This window comes from Narcine bancroftii, chromosome 5 (genome assembly GCF_036971445.1).
Source record: "Narcine bancroftii isolate sNarBan1 chromosome 5, sNarBan1.hap1, whole genome shotgun sequence".
In the NCBI taxonomy this organism is placed as follows: domain Eukaryota; kingdom Metazoa; phylum Chordata; class Chondrichthyes; order Torpediniformes; family Narcinidae; genus Narcine; species Narcine bancroftii.
The window spans coordinates 65,829,908-65,854,894 of NC_091473.1; the positions used below are offsets into that span (position 1 = coordinate 65,829,908).

Below are 24,987 nucleotides of genomic sequence, written 5' to 3' on the forward strand. Positions count from 1 at the left end.
GTCTCCAGGAGGAAATGGTTTCCTGGCTGAATTTTATAGAGTTTAAAGATTTATTAATCCTTCCTTTCATGGAGGTATTAGGACAGGCAGCGGAAACACATATTTAACCAGAATCTTTTAACTCAGCAATAACTGTAATACCAAATAAAAAGGGACCCTTTAAAGCCATCATCATATAGATTTATTTCATTATTAAATGCAGATTATAAAATAGTAGCAAAAAGATATTAGCAAATAGGTTGGCAAAATTTTTACTGAAGTTAATAAATATGGATCAGATTGGATTAAAAAAAAGAAAATCAGTGGATAATGTATCACATTATTGAGTATAATACATTTTGCACAAAAGAGAGGGAACTTAAGTGTAGCAGTGGCTTTAGATGCAGAAAAAGCATTTGATAGATTAGTATGGGACTTTTTGTTTAAAGTGTTTGAAAAATTTGGGTGGGACAAATATTTGCAAATGGGAATAAAGCTTTATACAATGGACCAAAAGCTAAATTTCCCTAAACCTCATGAAGCCCTCTTAACTCCTTGGAATAAATAAACAAATAAAACTGATAAAGGTTAGAATCGAGTACAAGACAGTGATCCCTTAACAACCAGGTCTGCTTCTTTTTACTTTCTTTACTTAATTGTATTTTTCTTTTTTTTCTTCTTTCTTCCTTTTCTATCTTTATTGGGGTTATTATTTGAGGTGGAGGGGGTTTGTGGGTTTTTTAAAAATCTATTATTTTGGGGAGTTTTATAAAACCATCATGTATAATAGAATTGATATGACTATACAATTATTATATTGTATTTTGACATGAATTCCTATATTGAAAATTTAAATAAAATATTAAAAAAAGACCCACACCCTTGTTATGTTTCAAATGGTATGAGGAAACCGGAGCCCTTAGGAAAACCCACGCAGATACATGGAGAATGTATAAACTTCTTACAGAGAGCACGAGATTCAAACCCCAGTCCCGATCACTAGCACTGTAAAGGCATTCCGCTAACTGCTACGCCAACCTTGCCACCCTAAATAGTTTGGTTCTTCTCTGGAACTATTTTGTAATTAAAAGTTTCTCATTATCACGCTTCATCTCATCTTCCTTCTTTTTACCCCATCACAGATATTTTCTTTCCCTCAAACTCAACCATCCTTTAAATTTGCTTCAATTGCTTAACAACAATTCATATTTCTTTACAACAGAGAAATAAGATCTTTGGCCATCAAGTCTATGCCATTTCTCTGAGTAATCCCATTTTCCTTGAAGAAGACCTCAGACCCAAAATATTGATCTTTGCCTCCTATGGACGCTGATAGACATGCTAAGTTTCTCCAGCATTTCTGAGTTTTCACAATCACAACGTCTACAGACTTTAGTGTTTCAATCCCATTCTCCCACTTAACTTCCCTCAACCTATTTTCTTTTACATGACCATCAACCAGCCAACCAGCATCCAGATGAAACGTATAATGGCAGGGACAACGTGCAAACCTATTACAAACATGATCCAAGGTCAAACCCAGGTATCTGGGGCCATCAAGCAGCATCACTATCTGCTGTTCTGAATTTTTAAATTTTTTCGTAAAGCAAGTTACATGGTTAGTATCGTGGTTAGTGCAATGCTATTACAGTGCCAGTGATCCGGGTTTGAATCCAGCGCTGTTTGTAAGGTGTTTGTATGTTTTTCCTGTGTCTATGTGGGGTTCTTCTGGATGCTCAGGTTTACTCGCATCCTCCAAAACATAGGTTAATTTTGGTGTAATTAGGCGGCACGAGTTTAAATGGCCGGAATCAACTTTCATCATGCTGTAACACTCATTGATGTCTCATATTTCCTTATTATGTAGGAGGCCATCTCTTATGACAACATCCAATAACAAAGATCATGGACTTTGAAACATTTATTCTTGTTTCTCTTTTCACAGATTTTACTTGATTTGCTGCATGCTTGTAGTACTTTCTGTTGTTTCAAGCACCTGTAGCATTTTTCTTTTTATAGGACCTTGCTGTATGCAGATTTTCTGCCTACCTAACCACAGTTACATTTCAGAAGTAAGTGACAAAAAAACAAGTTGCTGGATGAATCCAGCAATTTTTTTTTGTTCCATATTCCAGCATCTGCAGACTTTCTCACATCATCAGAAGTTACTAATTATTTTATATTATCTCCTAAAGCATGTGAAAGATATCATACAAAGAACCAAATGAATTTTCCTAAATGGAGATGTGTACACAATATTGTGGGTAATGTAAATGATGGATGATTGATTACAGGGAAGCATCTGGCTTGAGTGCCCTGATGGCCAAAATGCAGCATGGAAACAGACCCTTCAGCCCAATGAGTTGCCCTGCCCAGCAAGCATGTTTTTGTACTAATCCTACATTAATCCAATTTTTAAAATTGTCCCCAAATTTTCAGCCACTCTCCTCAGATTCTACTGTGAACAAATGCACTAGAACCAATTTACAGTGATCACTTAACTTTGCATTCTCCTTTGGGAGGAAACTGAAGCATCTGGAGCAAGCTCAGCAGCAGAAAGGAAAATCTGTTTGAGAACTATTTCTAATCTTTCGATCCAAACTGTCTCTTTCAACCTCCCATTGCTCCATCAAGCAGATTTGATTGAGGTAGTGTTTGGAACTATTTTACCACTGTTTTCATTGGAAACATAGAGAGTAGGATTAGGCCTTTTTGCCCTTTAATACGACCACGGCTAATCCTCAAGCTCAATACCGTTGCACCACTCTTCCCTTCATTATTTGGTGCAAACAACTGCAGGTAGTACTAATGGGCATTAAAATTCTTTTAAGTACAGACTGAAGAATAACAATAAGAATGTATCTTTATTTTTAAATTGTATTTCATGGTTCTCCTTTTCAGGATTCACTTTGTGGGGTTGAGCTTCACAAAATATGAGAATTGTAGCTTTGGGAGATTTTGTATTTCAGTACACACTATTTCAACACATTTTAAAAGCATTTTAACTGTTAGCTCTGAGGGATGTTTTTTCCTTCACCCAAATACTATAATCTGCCTAGTTCTTATTTTCCCTTGCAGAAGATAGATTCCATATTTGAACTAATTACCTTGTCTGTAGCTACTTCCTTTGGGCAATCCCAACATTGCATTTCTTACTTTGGATGTTAAATTACCTAGCCAAACCCTTTGCTTCTTGATTTTATTTACAGTACTTCATCTCCAAATCACATTCTAAAATTAATATATAAAGATGTGCAAGCCCAGAATACCTAACTGTTCTTGTAATTCTCCTGTCCGCCTTACTGAAGGCCATTGTGGAATCTCCAAAAATAGGTGCAGAATAATAATCAGTAAACTTCTTGGTAATTTTGCCCTTTTGGTTTTTCCTCCATAATGAATACACTGATCTGTTACCAGTGTTCTGTGAATAGAAACAAAAGAATTGGCAGTAATACTGACTGATCAGATTCAGGATTTATTATCATGAACAAGTCATAAAATTCGGTGTTTTGCGGCTCCATCATAGTGTAAACATACATATTGTAACCACCTTACGACATTACTATATATATAAAAAAATAACATAATAAGATGGCATGCTGCTTTCAGCTACAGGTTTGTCATGAATTTTCAATGGTATGAGTACAATAATATTTAGGATTTTCTCACTCAGAATCCCTTATTGTTTCCCAACAAGAAATGGATATTTTCTGAGATGGTCTTATAAATATTTAATAAGTAGGGTCATAATAAGGCACCTTAGACCTAGACTGCAGAGTCTGTGCCAGATTGGAACTCCAGGAAGCTGACCATGACCTGGACAATCATCATTGTAGAAAGTGTTGTCTTGAGGCTGCATGAGCCCTGGATTTGCAAACTTCAGCAGTGGCTGATGTCATTGGCGTCCATCAATAAGATTGACTCTTTTAGTCACTTAGTAGCTCAAAAGCTATCGACTTGAGAAGAATATGGAGAAGCGAATCTGAAAGGAAATCTGAGATGTACAAAAACTGCAGAGTAATGATCAGAGGAAATTTCAGATGCCCTGATGTAGTCCAGAATGTTCAATAACATAAGCAGCTTAACAAGGAGACCAAAGTTATAATATTCCAAGTATGAATATATCATTCCCACTGAAGTTTTTATAATAACTCACCACTTTCATTCTCCATTATCCTTACAATGATCAAAGCTTCATTTGTCTTCCAAATTGCTTGCTAAATTTCTGTGCCTCCCATACAAAGGTATGCAGATCCCTCCATACAGTTGCATTTTTTCATTTAATCAATCTGCTTTACTATTTTTCTGACAAGAAGAGGGTAATCATATTTCCCCATATTATACTCCTATGAAATTTTACTTTACTTTTTGTAGCCTTTTGGTGGTCTCCTAGTTTGCTCACTCACTTTCTGGTACCTTATCAAATGTCTTTTTGAAATCTAGATGCATTGCATCTAATGGTTTTCTCTTTCTCTACTCTGTGGCTACATCTTTAAATAATTATTTGTCAAGCATTTCCCTTTCAATAAATTGTTAACTCTGTTTAATTAGGGTTTCAAAGTGTCCTACAACTCTATCCTCAATAGTGGATTCCAGCAAAGACATTATGCTGTCTCCTTTTTTAAAATGGCAGCAATATATTTGTGGTATATCAATTCACTGGGATCTTTTTCAAAGGAGAAAAACATGCATCCACTGGCCCCACCACATCATCTTTCAAAGATTTTAGGAAGTAAGTAATCTGGTCCAGGGGAACTGTTAATACATGAGTTTACTTTGTAAAATATTTTTATTGAGTTTAATATATATAATTCCTACATAAAAAGTCATCTAAATAGTAAAAATATGGGCTCAAGTCAGGAAATTTTTTGGTTATGACAAATTTTCTCGGGCTAGTTCTATTCCTGCCTTCAACTTTAGATGAAGGCTTTAAGGATTTTTTGGGGATTATTGATCCAGACATGGGGAGTTTTTCTGTACCTGTTCAATGGGTTGTAACCTTCTCTACATTAGTTGTTTACAAACTGGGGCTGCTCTGGACCCATGTATCCTACCTGTGTAGTGGGCCCCTGCAACCCCTTACACATTGGACCCTAAATTTCTCAGTCGAATGGCGGCTGGACAATTTAAGGGCGCTCCCGCCCCTTTAGTGACATGGTAAGTCACATGTCATGAACTCACTGCATCACTGGAGGCCCCTGTTTCCCGTGTTGGCCTCCAAAAAGTAAGTGGCCGGGGTGGGTTCGGGGGCAAGAGGCACTGTTGGGGCCAGGGCAAGCGTGGAGTCGGAACGCTGTTGGGGCCAGGGCAAGCGTGGAGTCGGAATGCTGTTGGGTCCAGGGCAAGCGTGGAGTCGGAATGCGGGGAGTCGGAATGCTGTTGGGGTTGGGGAAGGAATGCCGAGTCTGGGCCGAGCGAGTGGAAACACTGACGGGATTAGGGGCTTACGCTGTCAGGGCCGGCAGGCGAAGGCTGGTGGGGTACAGAGTTGGGGCAGGAGCAATGGCCATCCTTCTTACCCATAATTCCCCACACTGCTGGAACCACTCTGGTGTTCCTGCAGCGTGGGGGATTATGGGTAAGAAAGTCAGCCATTGCACACAAGTGCTGACGTTATTTTCTACCTGGGCAGCCATGATTGCTTACAAATTGACCAGCAGCAGCTATGCTGTGTGTGTACACGGGTCAGCAATCCACCTCTGAGGTGGTTTGCCTACCCATGCAGTTTTTTAAAAATACTATCCACTAATTGGCCTGTACACAGGTAGAAAACCTGCCATATTACAATCCAATTTGTAAAACCCCTATTGTTGGCTAGAAGAGCTATCCTATTCAAATGGAAAGACTCTGGACCTCCAAAAGTGTTTCATTGGTTCTCTTATATTATGCCCTGTTTAAGTTCAGAAAAAAAATTAGATATCATGTAGTTGATTCATCGGTGAAATTTGAAGATACATGGCGACCTTTTATGTCTTATTTGCATGTGTTGTAAATGTTTTTAATGTGATTAGATGCACTCACCCTTCCAGATGAGGTATAGTCTTACCTTTGCTTTTTGATTCAAGATATATGAATCAAGAGCTACAAAATGTATGTAATCCTCAGGATAAGCTACTCAGATGTTTTTTTTTAGTTGTTTTTCTTTCAATAGTGTAGGTTATGTGGGGTTTTAATATATTGTGGCGGCATGCCTCTACGCAGGTGAACCAGCCTCTCTTGTAATCCACGTGGTGGGGCAGCCGGCCAAAATGGCGACGTCGGGGATTTCCCCTTCTTCTCAGCACTGGGTTCTGAAGCCCGCGCTGGGGGACTACGTGATGCCCAAGTGACGTCGGTCCCCCCCCAACATGGTTCTCAGCCAGATCCGGGCTGGGAGTACAAGTCCAGCCCAGCAGCCAGCAATAAACCAGTTTTCGGATGCTGCAGCTCGACGGCTTGGGGGACAGGTCCCCGATGGATTGGATGGACAAGATGCTTGCGCTCATGGGTGATCACACCAACTGCCCACTCTTTGAGTGAATTTTCCTCAGCCATCTGCCCTACGACATACAGCCGTTACTGGCCCAAGAGAGCTTCACGGACCCGAGGAAGGTTGCTCAGAAGGCCCAAGTACTATGGCTCGAATGATTCCCGGAGTGCTCGGCGGACCAGCAGGTCATGAGGCATAGGCATGACCACGCCAAGCCTGCCCCTAGCGCTGCGATTGAACACCTGGCCCCTGCAGGGGCACCAAGAGCATAACGGCATCCACTCCTGACCTCTGCTTCTACCACCAGTGCTGGGGAGCCAAGGCTTGGAAGTGTCATCAGCCCTGCTCATTCCAGGGAAACGAGCAGGCCGGACGCTGTTAATGGCTGCGGCGACTGGCCAAGGACATAGCCTCCTCTACCTGCGGGACTCAATCAGCAGCCGGCGCTTCCTTGTCGACACTGGGGCCCAGATCAGCGTTATCCCGGCCACAACCTTAGAGTCCAGGAACCGACCTCCAGGACCTCCCCTCCGTGTGGCCAACGCAACAGAGATCCGGACGTATGGGAACAAGACAGTCCACTTCCAGATCAGCCAGCGAAAGTTCTCGTGGAGGTTCACCATCTCGTTCCTTCCAACTGCCATCCTGGGTGCCGACTTCCTCCTCGCCCATGGCCTCCTGGTGGACATTCGAGGTAGGCGCCTGGTAGACGCCCAGACTTTCAAGGCCGTTTGCCTCGACACCTCTTGCATAGAGCAGCCGCAGATAGCCAAGATCAGCACGCCCAAAGATAGTTCCAGCGAATCCTGGACGAGTTCCCGGCCCTCCTCAGGCCACAGTCCTCTGCTGCCTCACCACGCCACAGGGTGTTGCACCACATCTCCACCCAGGGTCCACCGGTTCACGCCAAGGCACGCCGGCTCCCATCTGACAAGCTCCAGGTGGCGAAGGAAGAATTTTCGCATCTGCTGGAGCTGGGGATCATTCGGCATTCCAACAGCCCATGGGCCTCGCTGCTCCACCTGGTCCCGAAAGCCTCCGGCAGCTGGCGCCCCTGTTGAGACTATCGACGGTTCAATGAGGCAACAGTTCCTGACCGTTACCCCATCCCTCACATCCAGGACTTTACAGCCAACCTGCATGGTGCAAGGGTTTTCTCCAAGGTTGACCTGGTACACGGATATTACCAAATCCCGGTGCTCCCTGAGAACATACCCAAGACAGCCATCATCACCCCCTTCTGCTTGTTCGAATTCCTTCGCATGCCGTTCGGGCTAAAGAACGCCGCTCAGACCTTCCAGCACCTCATGGACTCAGTGGGCAGGGAACTGGATTTCGTCTTCATTTACTTGACAACATCGTTGCCAACAGGGATCGGGCGCAACACAAGGCCCACCTGCGCGCCCTCTTCTCCCGGTTGGCCGACTTCGGCCTCAACATCAACCCAGCCAAGTGCCAGTTCGGGAAAGAGTCCATGCAGTTCCTGGTCCATACTATCACGGCTGAAGGAGCCATGCCCGCCGCTATGAAGGTCGCCGCTATCAAGTAGTTCCCACACCCGGACAACCTCAAGGTGCTGCAGGAGTTCGCGGGTATGGTCAACTTCTATAACCGATTCATCCCAGGAGCTGCGCGCATCATGCAGCTGCTATTCACCCTCATCACAGCCAAGCACAAAACACTCACCTGGACTCCAGAGGTCTGCAGTGCATTCAAAGCCATCAAGGACACCCTCGCGAAGGCTACCATGCTCGCACACCGACCTGCATATGGCACTCTCCGTCGATGCCTCTGCCACAGCCGTCGGCGCCATCCTGGAGCAGCAGGTGAATGGACAATGGAAGCCACTGACATTCTTCAGCTGGCTTCTCCGCCCACCAGAGTGCAAGTATAGCGCCTTTGACCATGTGTTACTGGGCATGTACCTGGCGGTGTGGCATTTCCGCTATTTCTTGGAGGGGAGGACTTTTACTATCTTTACTGACCATAAACCCCTCACTCAGGCACTCATGATGGCAAAGGATCCCTGGTCGGCCCACCAGCAGCGTCACCTCTCCTTTGTATTGGAGTTTACCACCGACATTCAGCACAAGGCAGGGAAGGACAAAGTGGTGGCTGATGCACTCTCATGACCGGCCATCTGAGCGCTGACACCCAGCCTCGACTTCGACCATCTTGCCCGGGACCAGAAGTCCGACGAGGAGACGCGAGCATTCAGGACTGCTATCACGGGCCTGCAGTTCCGAGACCTCCCGACTCCTAGCGGCAAAGGCACTGTCCTGTGTGATGTCTCCATGGGCACCCCACAGCCAGTGGTTCCCCGTCAGTGGTTCCCCGTCAGTGGCGCAGGCAAGTCTTCCATCACATCCACGACCTTTTGCATCAGGTCCACGGTTCATATGGTGGAAGAGCAGTTCGTCTGGCATGGGCTGCAGAAGCAGATCACTGGCTGGGCTAGAACATGCATCCATTGCCAGATATCCAAGGTGCACAGGCACACCGGGGTGCCTGTGCAAGAGTTCGAGCACGTCCGGGAACGGTTCAGCCACATTCACGTGGACATAGTCAGACCCTTACCAGTTTCCTGGAGCAACCGTTACCTGTTCACTGTGGTAGACCGCACCACTCGTTGGCCCGAGGTGATCCCAATGCCAGACCCTTCCACGGACTCCTGCTCCCGATTGCTGTTGCACGGTTGGGTCGCCCGGTTAGGCATTCAGAATCACCTCACCAGTGATCGGGGCACCCAGTTCACCTCTGTGCTCTGGGCACAGCTCGCAAACAGGTTGGGGATAGAGCTACACCGCACCATGGCCTATCACCCACAGGCCAATGGGCTGGTTGAGCATCTGCACCGCCACCTTAAGTCGTCACTTGTGGCTCGACTCACCGGTCCCGACTGGGTGGACAAACTGCCTTGGGTGCTCCTGGGCATCCGCTCCACGCCCAAGGAGGATCTGCAGGCGTCATCAGCTGAGCTGGTCTACGGCGCACCACTGGCACTGCCCGGTGAGATCATCAATACGCCTCACAACCCCCAATGGTCGCCGCATGAGCTACTTCCCCACCTCCGGGCCCACTTGGACTCCTTAGAACCCTGACCGCTGACCAGACATGGTACATGGCCATCTTACGTCCCCAGTGAGCTGCACTCCGCAGAGTACGTTTTTATTCGGCGGGGCCTGCCCGCGGCATTTCTCCAGAGACCTTACGAGGGGACGTACAGGGCTCTCCAGCGTTCAGGATTGTCCAACATTCAGGGTCTACGTTCACGCTGGGCATCAGCGGCAGGTGGGAGCTGTTTACTGTGGACAGGCTGAAACCAACTAACCTCGACCCCACCGAACCAGTGATTGTGGCCCACCCCAAAAAGCGAGGCCGCCCAGCTAAAAAGGACATTGGCGCAGGTTCTGGGGGGGGGGGGGGTGTGGGGCTGTGGGGCAGCATGCAACTAGGCAGGCAAACCAACCCCGCTTGTAATCCATACGGCGGGGCAGCCGGCCAAAATGGCGCTGTCAGGGGTTTCCCCTTCTTCTCAGCACCGGGCTCAGAAGCCCGCGCTGGGGGACCACGTGATGCCTGAGTTATGTCGGCACCCCCCAGCGCGGTTCTCAGCCAGGTCTACAAGTCCAGCCCGGCAGCCAGCAATAAACCAGTTTTCTGCTCACTGAGCTCAACCCGTCTGGTTGTGTGTTCTTTCAGTAGCAGTGTATCTGCCGCTAGAAATATATAATATTTTTGATGTGTTTCTGACTTCACCCTGTGCAGTGGAGTGGGGACTGAATTTGTACAGTTTGAAGTTTTATTGTGCTATATATACATTTGTGATATTGTATTTTCAGTTTTGTTTCCTTTTCCTCATTGTACTGTTATATAAAAAAAAATTGATAAGAGAGAGATTGTGAAATCTTGGGACCCAAGCACTGACCTTGTGTTTCACCATTAATTGCATCATTTCAATATGAAAAGGATTTGTTTTTCCTACTCTTTTGCTTTCTATGCATTTGCTAATTCTCAATGCATTCTAGTATATCTCTTCCAAATCCATGTACCATGCACTAAAGGCCTGACGGAAATCCTTGTGCAACAGATCCACTCATTTACTTAACTAGATACATGTACAAAGAATTTCAATAGTTTGTTCATCCTTTCATAAATCTATGCTGACTCTTTTGAATCATTATTTCATAGATATTTTGCTATCACGTCCCCAATGTCAGGCAAACAGTCCATGCTTCTCTCTTAAACTATATGGTCATATTTGGTATCTTCTAATTTTCAGGAACCATTCCAGAATCTTGAATTTTGAAAAAATGATAAACAGAGTTCACACCATATTTCCAGCTATCTTTTTTGAAACGGAAACATGGAAAATCTCATACTTGGGATTTATTGATTTTCAAGATCATTAACTTTTTTTTTGCTAATGTTTCTTTCAGCTCCTCATCTGTATTAGACTCATTGTTCTCCATTATTTTAGGAAGAATTTTGTCACTTCTGTAGAGACAGACAAAAGGTATTTGTTTAATTTCTCTGCCATTTTATACCCCATGTCAATTTTCCCCTCTCTGCAAAGAGCCCACTTTGGTTTTACTAGTCTTTTTATTTCTGTGCACTACAAGCTCTTTCAGTCTGTTATGATGTCTCTCATCGCATCCAACGAAATTATGCAGTTTTGAACACAAATTTGGAGCAAGTCCCACGTCGTTGGCCAATATGCTTACCACAGCATTTATTGAAGCTAATTGAGAAGTATGGATTGAAATTCTTTACCCCTCCTTCATTGCAGTACCCAATAGATTGATCTTGATTTGATTCAAAATCTTCAGCCATGTAAGTCAGATTTAAACTATGCAACATTAGCTCATTCATTTTGTTTTACTGGTGTTTTTTAATCCTATTTTTGCAAAGACTGAATTTATACTTACAAAGATAAGTATTGACAGAAGGCACAGAATACTGATTTTCTCAGGTGTTTAATTTGTCTTTTACCCACCTGATGACCTATTCCTCCAAAATGATCTTAATTAGGATGATGATATCTTACCAAACCAATTAGGTAAAGATTGAACACAAATGATAAAAGTTGCAATCATTAAAATAACTTATAAAGTGAGATGAAGCATGGTACCATGGTGTTAAAAAGAAAGCCTAATATGGCTTTAGTGAATCTAACTTGTCAAGGGAGTTGCAAGCTTTAATGTGGAGAGATAGTAAAATGTCAAGTCAAATGCCACATATTGAAAATACTTTATAATTTTTAAAAAGTACATAGTTTGGAAAAGATGAACAATAAAAGATTACCATTTTATGCCAATTGTTTCAAACCATGGACTGATGAGTTGAGGGTATTGTATATGGTTATAGAATTAATTAACGGTCTGGAGAACATCAAGAAGTTCTTTATCCTCAGTGTTCAGAAAGCAAGAGAGAGTTAAAAGGAATTGTGCTAGACCTGTGTCAAATTCTACCGTTGTTGATGGGTGTGGATGTGAGGGAGGAACTCCTAGAGATGAAAAGTTAATCAGCTTCTCTCTCCCTTTTGGCATCCCCCAAGATCATCTGCCAATTCAGTGATTTCTCTGAGGAGCAGGATGAGATGTGCTTCACATTTTCCAGGGTTCATAGGGATCTCTGTGATCCACAGCCTTAAGAAAGAGGATTGCTCAGTAACATTCTTGTAGAAGCACATACTGAGGATCAAATGATCCTGTAATGTCTGTTTGTATGACAGTAAGGTCACAGACAGCACAACTTCCCAGAACATCCTCTCCTCTATCACAGCAGTTTTAGACTACAGCAAGTGAGCTGCTGACCCTGTAGGAGCCTGGAGTTGGGCATTGTTCCCCACTAGCTTGTTTGCACAGAGCCCTTTGACAAATCCATCAAGAAGATTGTGGTCATAAGAAGGTGACGTTGCCAGCAGTGGAGGTACCCACATCAAAGCCTTCCTGTACATAGACAACATCACTATCTTCTGTTCAGAAACTTATTCAGTTTCTATATGGCATTCTAATCAAGGGTGTTCTGAAAAAACCTTTTCCAGGAAAAATAGGGAATGTCTGCAGATTGATCAGCATCCATTGTTAGTTTGAGTTGGCATCAGGAGCCAGACTTAACCAGAAGAAGAGTGAAGCAATGCTCTTTTGTAACTGCCAGACAGGTCTGATAGTCCCTTCACAGTCAGGTGTGTCTAACTAAAGGTGCTGGGGATCTGGTTCAGATAGGGTGGCCATTCCAAAGGAGAACATGGCCATAGGTATATGACCATGTACCAATTGCTTAAATGATGCGCATGAAATCCTTATTAAGAATTGGATGTATAAAGTTTGGTTGAATGATAGTTTTGATAATGGGTTGGATGTTCAAACCCCATTTCAGAACTTGAGTCTATAAGACATGGGTGGCACGTTTAGCATAGCAGTTAGCATGATGCTGTTACATCTCCAGCAACGAGGATTCGAATCTACACTATCTTTAAGGAGTTTGTACCTTAGCATCATAGCCTTGCCCTTGCATCCTTTTCCTCTTGAAATTAATGCCAGCATTGCATTTGCCTTCTTCACCACTGACTCAACCTGCAAGTTTACCTTCAGTCTATCCTGCACGAAGACTCCTATGTCTCTTTGCATCTTGGTATTTTCAAATTTCTCCCCATTTAGTAAATAGTCTGCCATTTATATTTTTTTCTACCAAAGTGCTTGATCACACATTTTCTGACATTGTATTTCATTTGCCAATACAGGTAATTCCCAGATTATGAACGAATTCCATTCTTAAGTTTATCTTTCAGTCAAATTTGTAAATAAGTTGGAACGGTTCTTGTATAACGTCAGTTAGTCATAGTATAGAGTACAAACACTTAGTAATATTATTTTACTTTTCTATGCAAAAAAAAATCATGCTTAAAAGTTAACACGATGTCTTACATACCAGAAGGGGCATTCATGAGGAAATGTAATGCACATGCATGAATTGGGAATTGTTTGTAGGTACAGGTTGTGTATAAGTTAGACCTTTGTATCCTGGGGACTGCCTGTGCTCTGCACATTCTCCCAATCTCTCCAAGACCTTCTGCAGCCTCCTTGTTTCCTCAACACTACCTGCTCCTCCACCTATCTGCATCATTCATTCCATAATCTCAATCACTAATATTATAAAATGAAGTGGCCACAACACCTACCCTTGTGGAACAGCACTAGTAACTGACAGCCAACCAGAATATGATTTTTGTATTCTGACTTTCTGCTTCCTACCAATCAGCTAATGCTCTACCCATGCTAATATGTTTACTGTTATACCACAAACTCTTTTTAAATAGCCTCATATGTGGCACCTTGTCAAACGCCTTCTGAAAATCCAAATACACAACATCCTTTGTCACTTTAAAAGAATTCCAATTGGTTTGTCAAACAAGATTTTCACCTCAAGAAACCATGCTGGTTTTTGCCTATCTTGTCATGTGGCTCCAAGTACTCTACCTTATCCTTGACTATCGACTCTTAACATTTTCCCAACCCCTGATGTCAGGCTAACCGGTCGGTAATTTTCTTTCAGCTGTCTCCTTCCCTTGCATCTGTAATGCGAGGGTGATGTGACCTTTCTGTGATATTCTATGGAGTGCAGCAAGCATTTCTTCCAATGTCCTGGACAACATTCAAGCCTCCACCAATAAAACCAAATGCAGATGGAATCAATTTAACATAAAATTTTGGAATTTACTTGTGCACAAAATAGTTCCTAACTGATTTAGGACATTGTGTGGATATGAAAGGTGTCTACAACTTTTTTTCCCAAAAAAATGTTTCATATAGAAATTGATAGGTCTTTTACCTAGTAAGGTTCTTGTAGTACTTCCCAGATTAAAAAATATGGTATGTGATGTAGCAAACCCTTGCAGTTTTGTGGTTTGATTCCTGGATTCTGATTAGCTGATCCTAGCCAGAATCAGAATTTATTGTCATGAACAAGTCATGAAATTCAATGTTTTGCAGCAGCATCTTAGTGTAAACATTCATATTATAACCATCTTACAACAGTAATGTATATAAAAAATAAAAATAGTGGTGCACAAAAAGTAAGGCAGTGCCTAGTTCATTGATTATTCAGGAATCTGACGGCAGCGGGGAAGAAGCTGTCCCTGTGGCACTGAGTGCTCGTCTTTAGGCTTCTGTGCCTTTTCCCCGATGGTAGCAGAGTGAAGAGGGGGTGTGGCCTGGGTGGTGGGGGTTTTTGAGGATAGAGGCTACTTTTTAAAGACACAGCCATACGTAGATGTCCTCGAAGGAATGAAGTTTGGTGCCAGTGATGTCACAGGCCACGTTAGCAACCCTCTGGAGTTTTTTCTTGACCTGAGATTTGGCTCCTCTACAGCAGGCAGTGATGCAACCAGCCAGAATGCCAGTACTCTGTACACTTCGGTGATGTACTGAATCTCCTCAAGCACCTCACAAAGTGTAGTCGCTGACGAGCCTTCTTCATGATTGCATCAACATGGAGGCTTCAGGACAGATCCTTGGAGATGTTGACTCCCAGGAATTTGAAGTTCTTGACCCTCTGCACTACTGAGCCCTCGATGAGGACGGGTTTGTGTTCTGCTGACTCCCTCCTGAAGTCCACAATTATCTCCTTGGTTTTGCTAATGTTGAGCACAAGGTTGTTGATGTGACGCCACTGAAAGAGCTGATCTATCCCCCTCCTGTTCGCTTCTTCACTGCTGTTTGTGATTCTTCCGACAACTGCGATATCATTGGCAAACTTGTGGACGGCATTAAAATTGTGCCTGGCCGTGCAGTCGTGGGTGTATGATGAGTAGAACAGTGGGCTAAACACCCATCCTTGGGGAACGCCTGTGTTGATAGTGAGGAGGAGACATTGCTTCCAATTTGTATGGACTGTGGTCGATGGACAGCTGTTTCCCTAAATATGCCCACTCAGAGTAAAATACTTGTACAATAATAGCTTCAGGCGAATTGCCAAACGACTTCATGTTTCAGCAGCTCAAAGGGAAGCAATAAAACTGATGAAAACTAAAGAATGTTCAATCACTTCTGTGTAATATTCCACATTTGTTTTACAAGATGGTAACTAAAGTGCTATTTATTATCCAGCATGGAGGTTGATTTATTTATCATATCTTGCCTTTTTTTTAAAAGTACCTGCTGTTCTCCCTCCCCTCCACTACAAATCAAGTGTATTAAAAAGTAAATGCCATTTCTGGGTGACTACTTATGCGATTCTTGGGCTCAATATCAAGATCTGCAGAATGAATTCGGATAAATGTTATCCACTTGCTTTTGATTTTTCCACATTCTTTCCTTTTTGTGTGGTTCTGGTCCGATCTAGTTAGAACTGAATCTACCAGTTGACTGGCATTGTGACCAGCTATGATATTGCCTTATTAGTGGTTATTAGTAACAAACTCTTGTCAATTCATGAATATCACTATTATAAATATTTTCATTCTCTCACATAAATAAATAAATAAATAAATAGATAGATAAATAAATATATATTATATATATATATATATATATTTATATATATATAAATATATATATATATATATATGTGTGTGTGTATTAGCCTTTACAGCCTCAAGCCTGCATCTAACCTTTTCGATGAGCCTATATTCAGTGTTGTACAGATTGATCCAAAACTTTTTCCAGGGTTGAGGTACCATATTATGTCGGTTTTTATGGGCTAACACAAAGAACTTTGTCAACTATTTTGTAAATCACAGTACTGAAAGTATAGAATATAAAGGCTTTTAAAAGATATTATTTTAAAAGCTTTTATGTTTCATTCTTTGCATTCTTCTGAGTATTCTTTCTCAGATTGGGCAATTGCAAATTAATGTTCTTATGAACTTATTAATAGCGGCATGGTGGGCATAGCAGTTAGCACAACACCTTTATAGCACCAGCAAATGGGACCGGGATTCAAATCCCACACTGTCTGTAAGAGGTTTGTACGTGTCTCCCCGTGTCTGCGTGGGTTTTCCCCCAGGGGCTCCGGTTTCCTCCCACTATTCAAAACCTACCAGGGGTGTTGGTTAATTGGGTGTAAATTGGGCAGCATGGACTCGTGGGCTGAAATGGCCTGTTAATGTGCTGTATGTCTAAATTGAAAAAAAATTCAATGATTTTTTTTAACAACTATCAGCTGCTTAAAGGTACAATGATAAAGATCTGCTTCTGTCTGCAATCAACACTGTTACTCCAGAATTCTTCTGTACCATCTTTCACCCCTCTGGAGCTGCTTGATGATGGTGCTTGCAGTAAGGTGGTGTGACTGGGGCAATATCCTGCCCTCATTTTCTGTGTGTTAGTAGATTGCTAATGTTAAAATTGAACAGTGTAAATTATTTGCAAATAATTTATAAATTTTACAAGGAAAGTTAACTTCTCAGTCTGAAATATTCTTTTCTCTCATTGTCCCCCACAATCAGGTGTGTCGGTGTTCGACCAGGAGAGATCGGAATGGATGTTACAAGCCGATGTACACTCGGCGACCCCAACAAACTGCCTGAGGGTGTACCACAACCAGCTAGGATGCCATTTGTATCAGACAAGCATCCCCGGCAAACTTTAGAAGTGATTAACCTCCTAAGGAAGCACCGGGAACTCTGTGACGTGGTGTTGGTTGTGGGTGCAAAAAAGATTTATGCACACCGAGTTATTCTATCTGCCTGCAGCCCTTACTTCCGAGCCATGTTCACTGGTGAGCTTGCAGAAAGCCGGCAGACGGAGGTGGTGATTCGTGATATTGACGAGCGAGCTATGGAGCTTTTAATTGACTTTGCATATACGTCTCAGATAACAGTAGAAGAAGGGAATGTACAAACCTTGCTGCCGGCTGCTTGCCTCTTGCAGCTGGCTGAGATCCAGGAGGCATGCTGTGAGTTCCTGAAAAGACAACTTGATCCCTCCAACTGCCTTGGGATCAGAGCTTTTGCTGACACCCACTCCTGCAGAGAACTACTCCGCATTGCTGACAAATTCACACAGCACAACTTCCAAGAGGTAAGGTGCACGTGTTCTCAGAGTAATTAAATCATAAGCAGTGGCCCTCAAGAGACTGCTGAATTTATGATCATTCACAATTTAATGCTCATAGTGCAATAAATGTGGCTGAATTACATTTAAAGTCTATTGTGCAATAATAGAATTATTTTATCTGTTGGAAGTTTTATTGGCGCAAATGAAGGAACATTTGAATGTCACCATTGGCTTGTTGGTCTATTTATTAAATGGCGGAGCTGACAACAAAAAAGATTGTCTGATCAAAATTCTGCCTTTTTCCCTCGAGTATATAGAAGAGCAAAAACGTTTTGAGTCAGCCTTGATATGTATGGTTGAGGGAAAAGGCAATTTATTTCCATTCTATGAACCTTAATGAATGAACCTTTTGTGTACCTCATGGATATTTCTGCTCATGTTCTTTTTTTTTACAATGGTGAGTCTCTCTGCATAGCAGTACAACTGGAAACTTTAGGAAATTGATCTAATCCTTGCCACATACAGATGCACCAGTCTGTCTTTGTAGAGCTTGCATCTTGATTTGTTTAACATAATGCACTGGTTTAGATATGTTTTGATCATAAAAGTTTATAGGCATGTGTCTGTTATTTCATATCGAGTTTCACATGCGGATATACTCTGTTTTATTTTGTTATTTTAAAGCAATAATGAACAAAAGCCATGAAGTTTCTGAATAGGGAATGGAAATTGAAGGTTAGGCCATCCTCGACTTGATTATAGAGAGGAAATTTCTTTGCCATAAACTATGATGCAGAATAACTTTCTTTACTAAGAAAATTTCATCGTAAGAAACGGAGAGAACTTGAAGGAACTGTTGCATTTCACTGAATATAAATGATGTATTTGAAATCTGCAATTGTCTGAAGTATCTCACTTGTATTTTGCATTTTACAACTGGCAAATTCTTTATACATGGGTTTTAGCCTTGAAAAAAAGAATTTCTATCCTCATGCACAACCTACTTACACAATACATATTGATTTTGTTTTTCCCCTCTTGACCTAAATCGTGGCTCCACAAATGACAGCAAGCCTATTGTGTTTTGTGTATATGGCCATTCTTTATTTTGTTGAATTATTGAATTCTTTATTGTCATGTGTCGTGAGATATAGGGAAAAAAAGCACTGTTTTGCTACTATCTGGCAAGTCAATCCACATACAAGTACAAATAGTGAAAAAATAAAACAAACGTATAATATATATTGCTGCAGAGAGAAGCACAGTTAAAACAGTACTGGGACCACAAAAAGGGTTTATGAGATAAAGAGATCATCTTTTGTCTGTTCAAATGTCTGATGACAGCAGAAAATAAACTGTCCTTGAATCTCGTGTGTTTTCAAACTCTCATATCTTCTGCCTGACGTGACAGGACGAAGAGTATGATCGGGAATGGGATGCATCATTTAAGTGACTGGTTTTCTAAGGCAATGGGAATATATGCAGATGGAGTCAATGGAGGGGAGGCTGGTTGGCATGGTGGCCTGTTCATAATTCTTTGCAATTTCTTGCAGTCTTGGGCAGAGAAGTCCTTAAACCAAGCTGTGATGCAACCAAACAGGATGTATTCTATGGTGATCTATAAAAATTGGTAAGAGATATTGGGTCATGCTAAATTTCCTTGGGTTTCTGTGGAAGTCAGCGTTGGTGCTTTCTTGGCTATGGCGTCAATGTCAATAGACCAGGATAGATTGTTGGTGATATTTATGTCTAAATACTTGAATACTGTCTCTCATGTGCATTTCAGCACCTTTAATATAGATCGCACATTCTGAAGTCAACAACCTGTTCCATAATTTTGTTGACATTGAGGAAGAGTTTGTCCTGACTCTACGTCACATGACTCTATTTCCTTCCTCTGCTATATCTTGTCTTTGTTTGAGATCTGATTTACCATGGTGGTATCAAGCAAAGATTAAAACATCTTGAGGAATACTCCTGTGTTTTTTTTTACTCCTTCAGAAGCAATTTGAAAGCAAGGGAATATTTTGTGGATAAGTCACTGCTGTAGTGGTTAAAGTAAGACAACATGAGCAATCAGCTATTGTAAAATAATTTCAAAAGTGATTTGTTCATTCAAGTTTATTATCATCTGTGCAGAAACACACAATACACAGTGCATAATGATCATGTAAATAATCAAAATTATAAATGTTTGGGATGATTTTCCCAGTTATAGGATACTGTTCATCAGTCTCACAGCTTGTGGGAAGAAACTATTCCACAGCATAGCAGTTGGGATTTTGATGCTCCTGTAGCACCTTCTTGATGGTAATGAGTTGAAGATATTGTGCATTGGATAGAAATGGTCTTCTTTAATTCCTTGAGTCCTATTTGGACAATGCTCCAATATTATCTATAGAAGAAAGGAAGACCACAGTGATCCTCTCAACTGCTTTAATAATCCTCTGCATTGACTTCCAGTCTGATGGTCAGAGAAGAGATGATGCCAATCCACTCTGAGTAGTGTCTCCTGATGAGAACATTAAAGATCCAGTTGCAAAGGAATGAACAGAGTCCTAGGTCCTGGAGTTTGATTATGAGTTTTGCTGGTATAGTGTTGAACAAATAACAACCTGATGAAGGTGGTCTTGTGGTCCAGTGATCTAACACAGGGCCAGCAAAATGCCACCTGCTATTGACCTATTGCAAAGATAGGTGAATTAAAGTGAGTCCAGGTCCTACCTGAGATAGAGTTGATTTGCTCCATGACAAACATCTCAAAACACTTTATCAGCGTCGACACAAGCACCACTGGCCAATAGTTGTTGAGGCAGGTCATTTTGATCTGCTTGGGCACTGATGTGTCCTTATGAAGTCGGCGGCGACCTCAGGTGCTCAGAAACACAGAAGGTGGCAAAAAGTGGCAAAGCTAACCAAATCCATTGTGGGCACTGACCTCCTGTCCTTTCAGACCTCTATGTGAGACCCTCAAGGCAGTCAATATGTAAGGATCTTCATCACCCTGGTCATAATCTCTTCTTGTTTCTACCATTGGGCAGAAACTTAAAGTCTAGCACTATCATGCTTTGAACTTCTTACTACCCTAGCCATAAATTTGACCTAGACCAACACCAACAAAAGAGTTTGCTGCACTATTGAAATGCAACTTTTTGTACAGAATGCAACTGTAAATGTTTACCCTTCCATATATACTATATCTTTTACTGTCTTGGTATGTGGCTGTAATTTAATTTATACTATTGTAGTTTGGCGTATCTGACCTGGTGTGTGGTAAATTCACCAAAATCAATTCAGCAATGGAAAATTCACCGACAAAAAAAATTCATTAAAATATTCACATTTCGTCTGGTCCACCTACTCCAGATTTGAGGGTGCATGCCAGCTCTGCCCTGTGTCCAGTGCACCCTGTCACTGACCCCTGACTGCAGAGCTCTTTCTTGGGGTGATTGGTGGGGGAGGGAGGGAATAGAGGAGGGGGACTGTTAGAGACCAGGAGCCATCTTCAGAGAGTGGGACAGCAGCAGATGCTCGTGGAGAGCAGGGCAGCAGCAGATGCCCGTGAATTCAGCCTGAAGCTGGTGCATCCCCATGAGAAGGGGTGTGGGAGAGGTGAACTCCCCTGTATCCATGGGGCGGGGTTGGGGGTGGGTCAGGATTGGCGGGGGGAGCGGATGTAGCACAGGCAGCCACAGGAGCAACAACCACAGGGGAGCTTGTAAGACAAATGTCTGCAGGAATTACCAATTAACACCTAATTGTAAACTTTATTAAAGGACACTTTAAAATTCATTAAAGTTAAAACGATATATTATGAGCTTTTTTTTTATTCATTTGTCAGTGAATTTGATGGTCACTGATTTTTTTTCCGTCGGTGAATTTGATAGTCGGTTAATTTTCCGTTGGTGAATTGATTTCAATGAATTTACCTGTAACCACCTGACATATCTGTGTGGCTGCAGCAAGTCAGAATTTCAGTTCGTCTGTACATTGTTTTAAATTTTTAAATTTAATTTAATGTAATTCTTTTAAATTTAAGCATACAGCATGGTAGCAGGCCTTTTTGGCCCATGAGCCCATTCTGCCTAATTAAAACCAATTGTCCTTCACCCCCCCCAGTGCATTTTTTTTTTGAATGGTGGGAGCAAGCCAGAGCTCCCAGAGGAAATCCATGCAGACACTGGGAGAACGTACAAACTCCTTTCAGACAGCGTGTGATTTGAACCCAAGTAATGGTCACCTGTGCTGGTACAGCATTGAGCTAACTGCTATGCTAACCATGTACTTATGTAATTACAATATATTCTCATCTCATCTCAATACTGATCTGTATTTTAAATGCCATGACTGATCGTGACAATACACAATTTGTTTTAAACTTTTAATTATGAATGAAATTTTTTTTAAAAAACTTTTTGAAAATTTAGCGATACAGGCCCTTCCGGCCGATGAACCCAAAAACACCCATGTAACCAATTAACCATCAAACCCCGTTTGACTATAGATGTTAAAACTTTTTTTGTTAAATTTGGAATTTGTTGAATTTGATGATAGGCTGCTGTTCATCTTTACCATTTTGCCTTCTGAATTCAGTGCCTGTGTTGCACATATATGTTGGTGGGAAATGGATAGTTGCTTGTAGATGACTCTTTTTGACAAGGTCAAGTTTCACTTTGGAGCTGGCTCAGGTCCAGTGTCTGGGTATTTTGAGATCTGTAGATTTTAATTAAGGATAAAATGTTATTACCGCAGCAGATATGTAGAACTCAAATTTCATGGGATATTAAAATGCCTTTGGTAATGAATTGGCATAGTTCTCAAGCATGCTCTCTCCCTGATGTGCTTGCTTTTTTCAAAGATTTTCTAACTTGGTGGTAGTTTTTCTGTGTAAATGCATTTGTGGTGGCAAGAAATCAGGAAAATTAAATCATGAAGGAAGTGGTACTGAGTATATTTTTGGAGCTGTGGCTTATGTATCTCTGGACCTTGATAGACTTCAAATTGAGATCTTAAAGGAAATAACTTGTGAAATAGTTGATGTGCCTGTTTAATTTTCCTAAGTTCTCTAAATGTGGGGAAGGTTCCATTTCATTGGTAAATGTAACTTCTTTTAAGTGTATGTTTGGGGATTGGGTGGGGTGAGGAGCAGGGAGAGAGCATAACATTGGAAACGGTAGGCTAGTTGGCTTGTTTGCCACAGAGAAAATATTAGAAGCTATCATTAAAGATGCTCCATTAGCACACTTAGGAAAAAATCCAGGTAATCAGGCAAAGTGTAATTAGAAGGAAATCACATTTGACCAGTTTGTTGAGGGTTTTTTGAAGAATTAACATGATGTGGACAAAGAGAAATAATCAATGTACTGCATTTGGATTTTCAGAAGCCATTTGATGAGGTACTGTGTTCAAATTTATTGCAGAAAATAAAAACACTTTATGTCGGGGTTCTATGGAGAGAGGACATGCGAGCTAATCAGAAACAAACTGTGCATCTAGTTAATAAGATGTGTTGAGGGGTGTGCTAATGGGATTAGTCTTATGGCCTCAATTTTTGAGAATTTATATGAATGATTTGGATGAAGAGACCAACAATATGGTTGCCAGATTTAATGTAAAGGTAGGCTGGAATATAAATTATGAAGAGTATATAAGGAAGCCACAAAGGGATATAGATGGAATAAGTGAGTGGCAAAGATCTGAATGGAAATGCACAGAAACAGATCCTTTGTCCCAGCTCATCCATGGTGAACGTTAATCCCATTTGCGTGCATCAGACATGTATCCCACCATTCCTTTCCTTTACAAGTATCTGTCCAAATGTTTTTCAAATGCATCTGCAATCACTTGTCAGCTTAAATCCAGTGTATCCAGCCTCTCCTTATTTTATTTTAAATTTAGACATGCAGCTCTATATCAGGGCAATTTGGCCCTATGAGTCCATGCCCTTGGAGAAAACCAATTAAAGCATGGGGAGAACTTAGAAACTCCTTACAGACAGCATGGGATTCGAACTCAAGTCCGGTCCCGATCACTGGCACTATAAAGGCATTGTGCTAACCACTACGCCAACTATGCCACCCATGAATAAAGCCCTCCATTACATTGAATCTTTTTTGCATATTATCCTGTTTCCACATCCTCCCTGCAGTGAGAAACCAGAACTTTACATAATACAATATGCTAATGCTATGTAATGGAGTCCAAATTGGGGAACTCTTAAATAGTCCTTTTAGCAAGTGGTGTAAAAAATCAAATTTGTAAAACTGAATGCTATCTTACCAAAAATATGTTTTTATTTGTAGCTGTTAAAGTCCATGGTTCCAGTGCAGTTCATTTTGCCCCACTCTCTTTCTCCCTGTAGACGACAGATTTTTCTTATTAAAATATCCAGTTTTTCTTTGAAAATGACTTTTGAATGTTCTTCTGGTACTCCTTCCAGCACTATTTCTGATAATTACAATTCGTTGCAATAAAAAAAAGTTCTTCCAAAAGTCTCTCTGTTCTTATAGCCCTTTAAAATGGTTAATTTCTCTGCACTACACCAGCAAAAATTCTGTTCTTGTATGTGTTTCCCTTCTGCATGCCTGTCCTGTATCAACTATGAGAACTAGAAGAGTAAACCTGTTGGATATCTTGGTATCTTTAAAATTAGGTTGAAAGCCTGTGAGCCTGTGCAGAGTAATGCAGCAAAACACAGTACAGAACTGCAGTCTTAACAGAGTAAAAGGTCAGTTAGTACAAAGCCAACATAATTTTATCATTTCGAAGTTCATTCAGGAATCTAAGAATGGAAAAGAAACTCCTTGAATCTGGAGGTGTATGATCTCACACTCATGAATCTTCTTCCAGACAGGAGGAGTGAGAAGAGAGAAGTGGTGGGATAAATCTTTGAAATATATTGGCTGTGGACTTTCGGCTGGTGACTACATGGAGTAGGGTGTGGTAACTGTGTGCTCCTGCTAACCCTTAACACTTTCCACCCTTCAACCCAACTCTTTACCAAGATGGTTAAATCTTGGTTCTATCGCTTGTTGCCATTATTACTATCCAGAAAATGTCCATAAAAGGAGCCAAATCAATGAAAGAAAGTAAGGAAATTGAAGAAGAAGCAGTCCCCTAACCTTGGAAATGGCTACCAGAATGATAAAGATTCAATTCCAAGAAATAACAAACTAAATGAAACCATGGAAAAATGTTACCATGATAATAGAAGAAAAGCTGAATAAGGTTTTAAATGCAACTCCCAATTATTGAAGAAGTGTTATGGAGACTGACCTAATCTCTGTGAACAACAGACTCAAGAAACTTGAAACTATCGCTGATGAAATGGCTGCCAGCAATAAAAAGTTAATGTCACATCTGGTCATCCTGGAGGGCCAGAGCTGGCGTAACAATATTCGTATCTTGGGATAAAAGGAGGATATCAAGAAAGGTCAGTCACCTGTACAATTTTTTACTAAACTACTTACCATAGAATTTGGAGAAAAACTGTTTGGTGTGGATCTTCTACACTTTGAGCATGTCGTTCACTGTATCCAA

General features: G+C 41.6%; 1 protein-coding gene across 3 annotated transcripts in view; it reads left to right on the forward strand.

Annotated features, from left to right (window-relative positions):
- klhl20 (kelch-like family member 20) overlaps positions 1-24,987 on the forward strand; it is a 69,782-nt gene that overhangs the window by 15,649 nt on the left and 29,146 nt on the right. For all 3 annotated transcript variants that reach the window (XM_069937645.1, XM_069937643.1, XM_069937644.1), the window contains one exon: positions 16,899-17,472. In XM_069937645.1, coding sequence (XP_069793746.1) covers positions 16,899-17,472 — 574 coding nt within the window. The remainder of the gene's footprint in view (positions 1-16,898; positions 17,473-24,987) is intronic.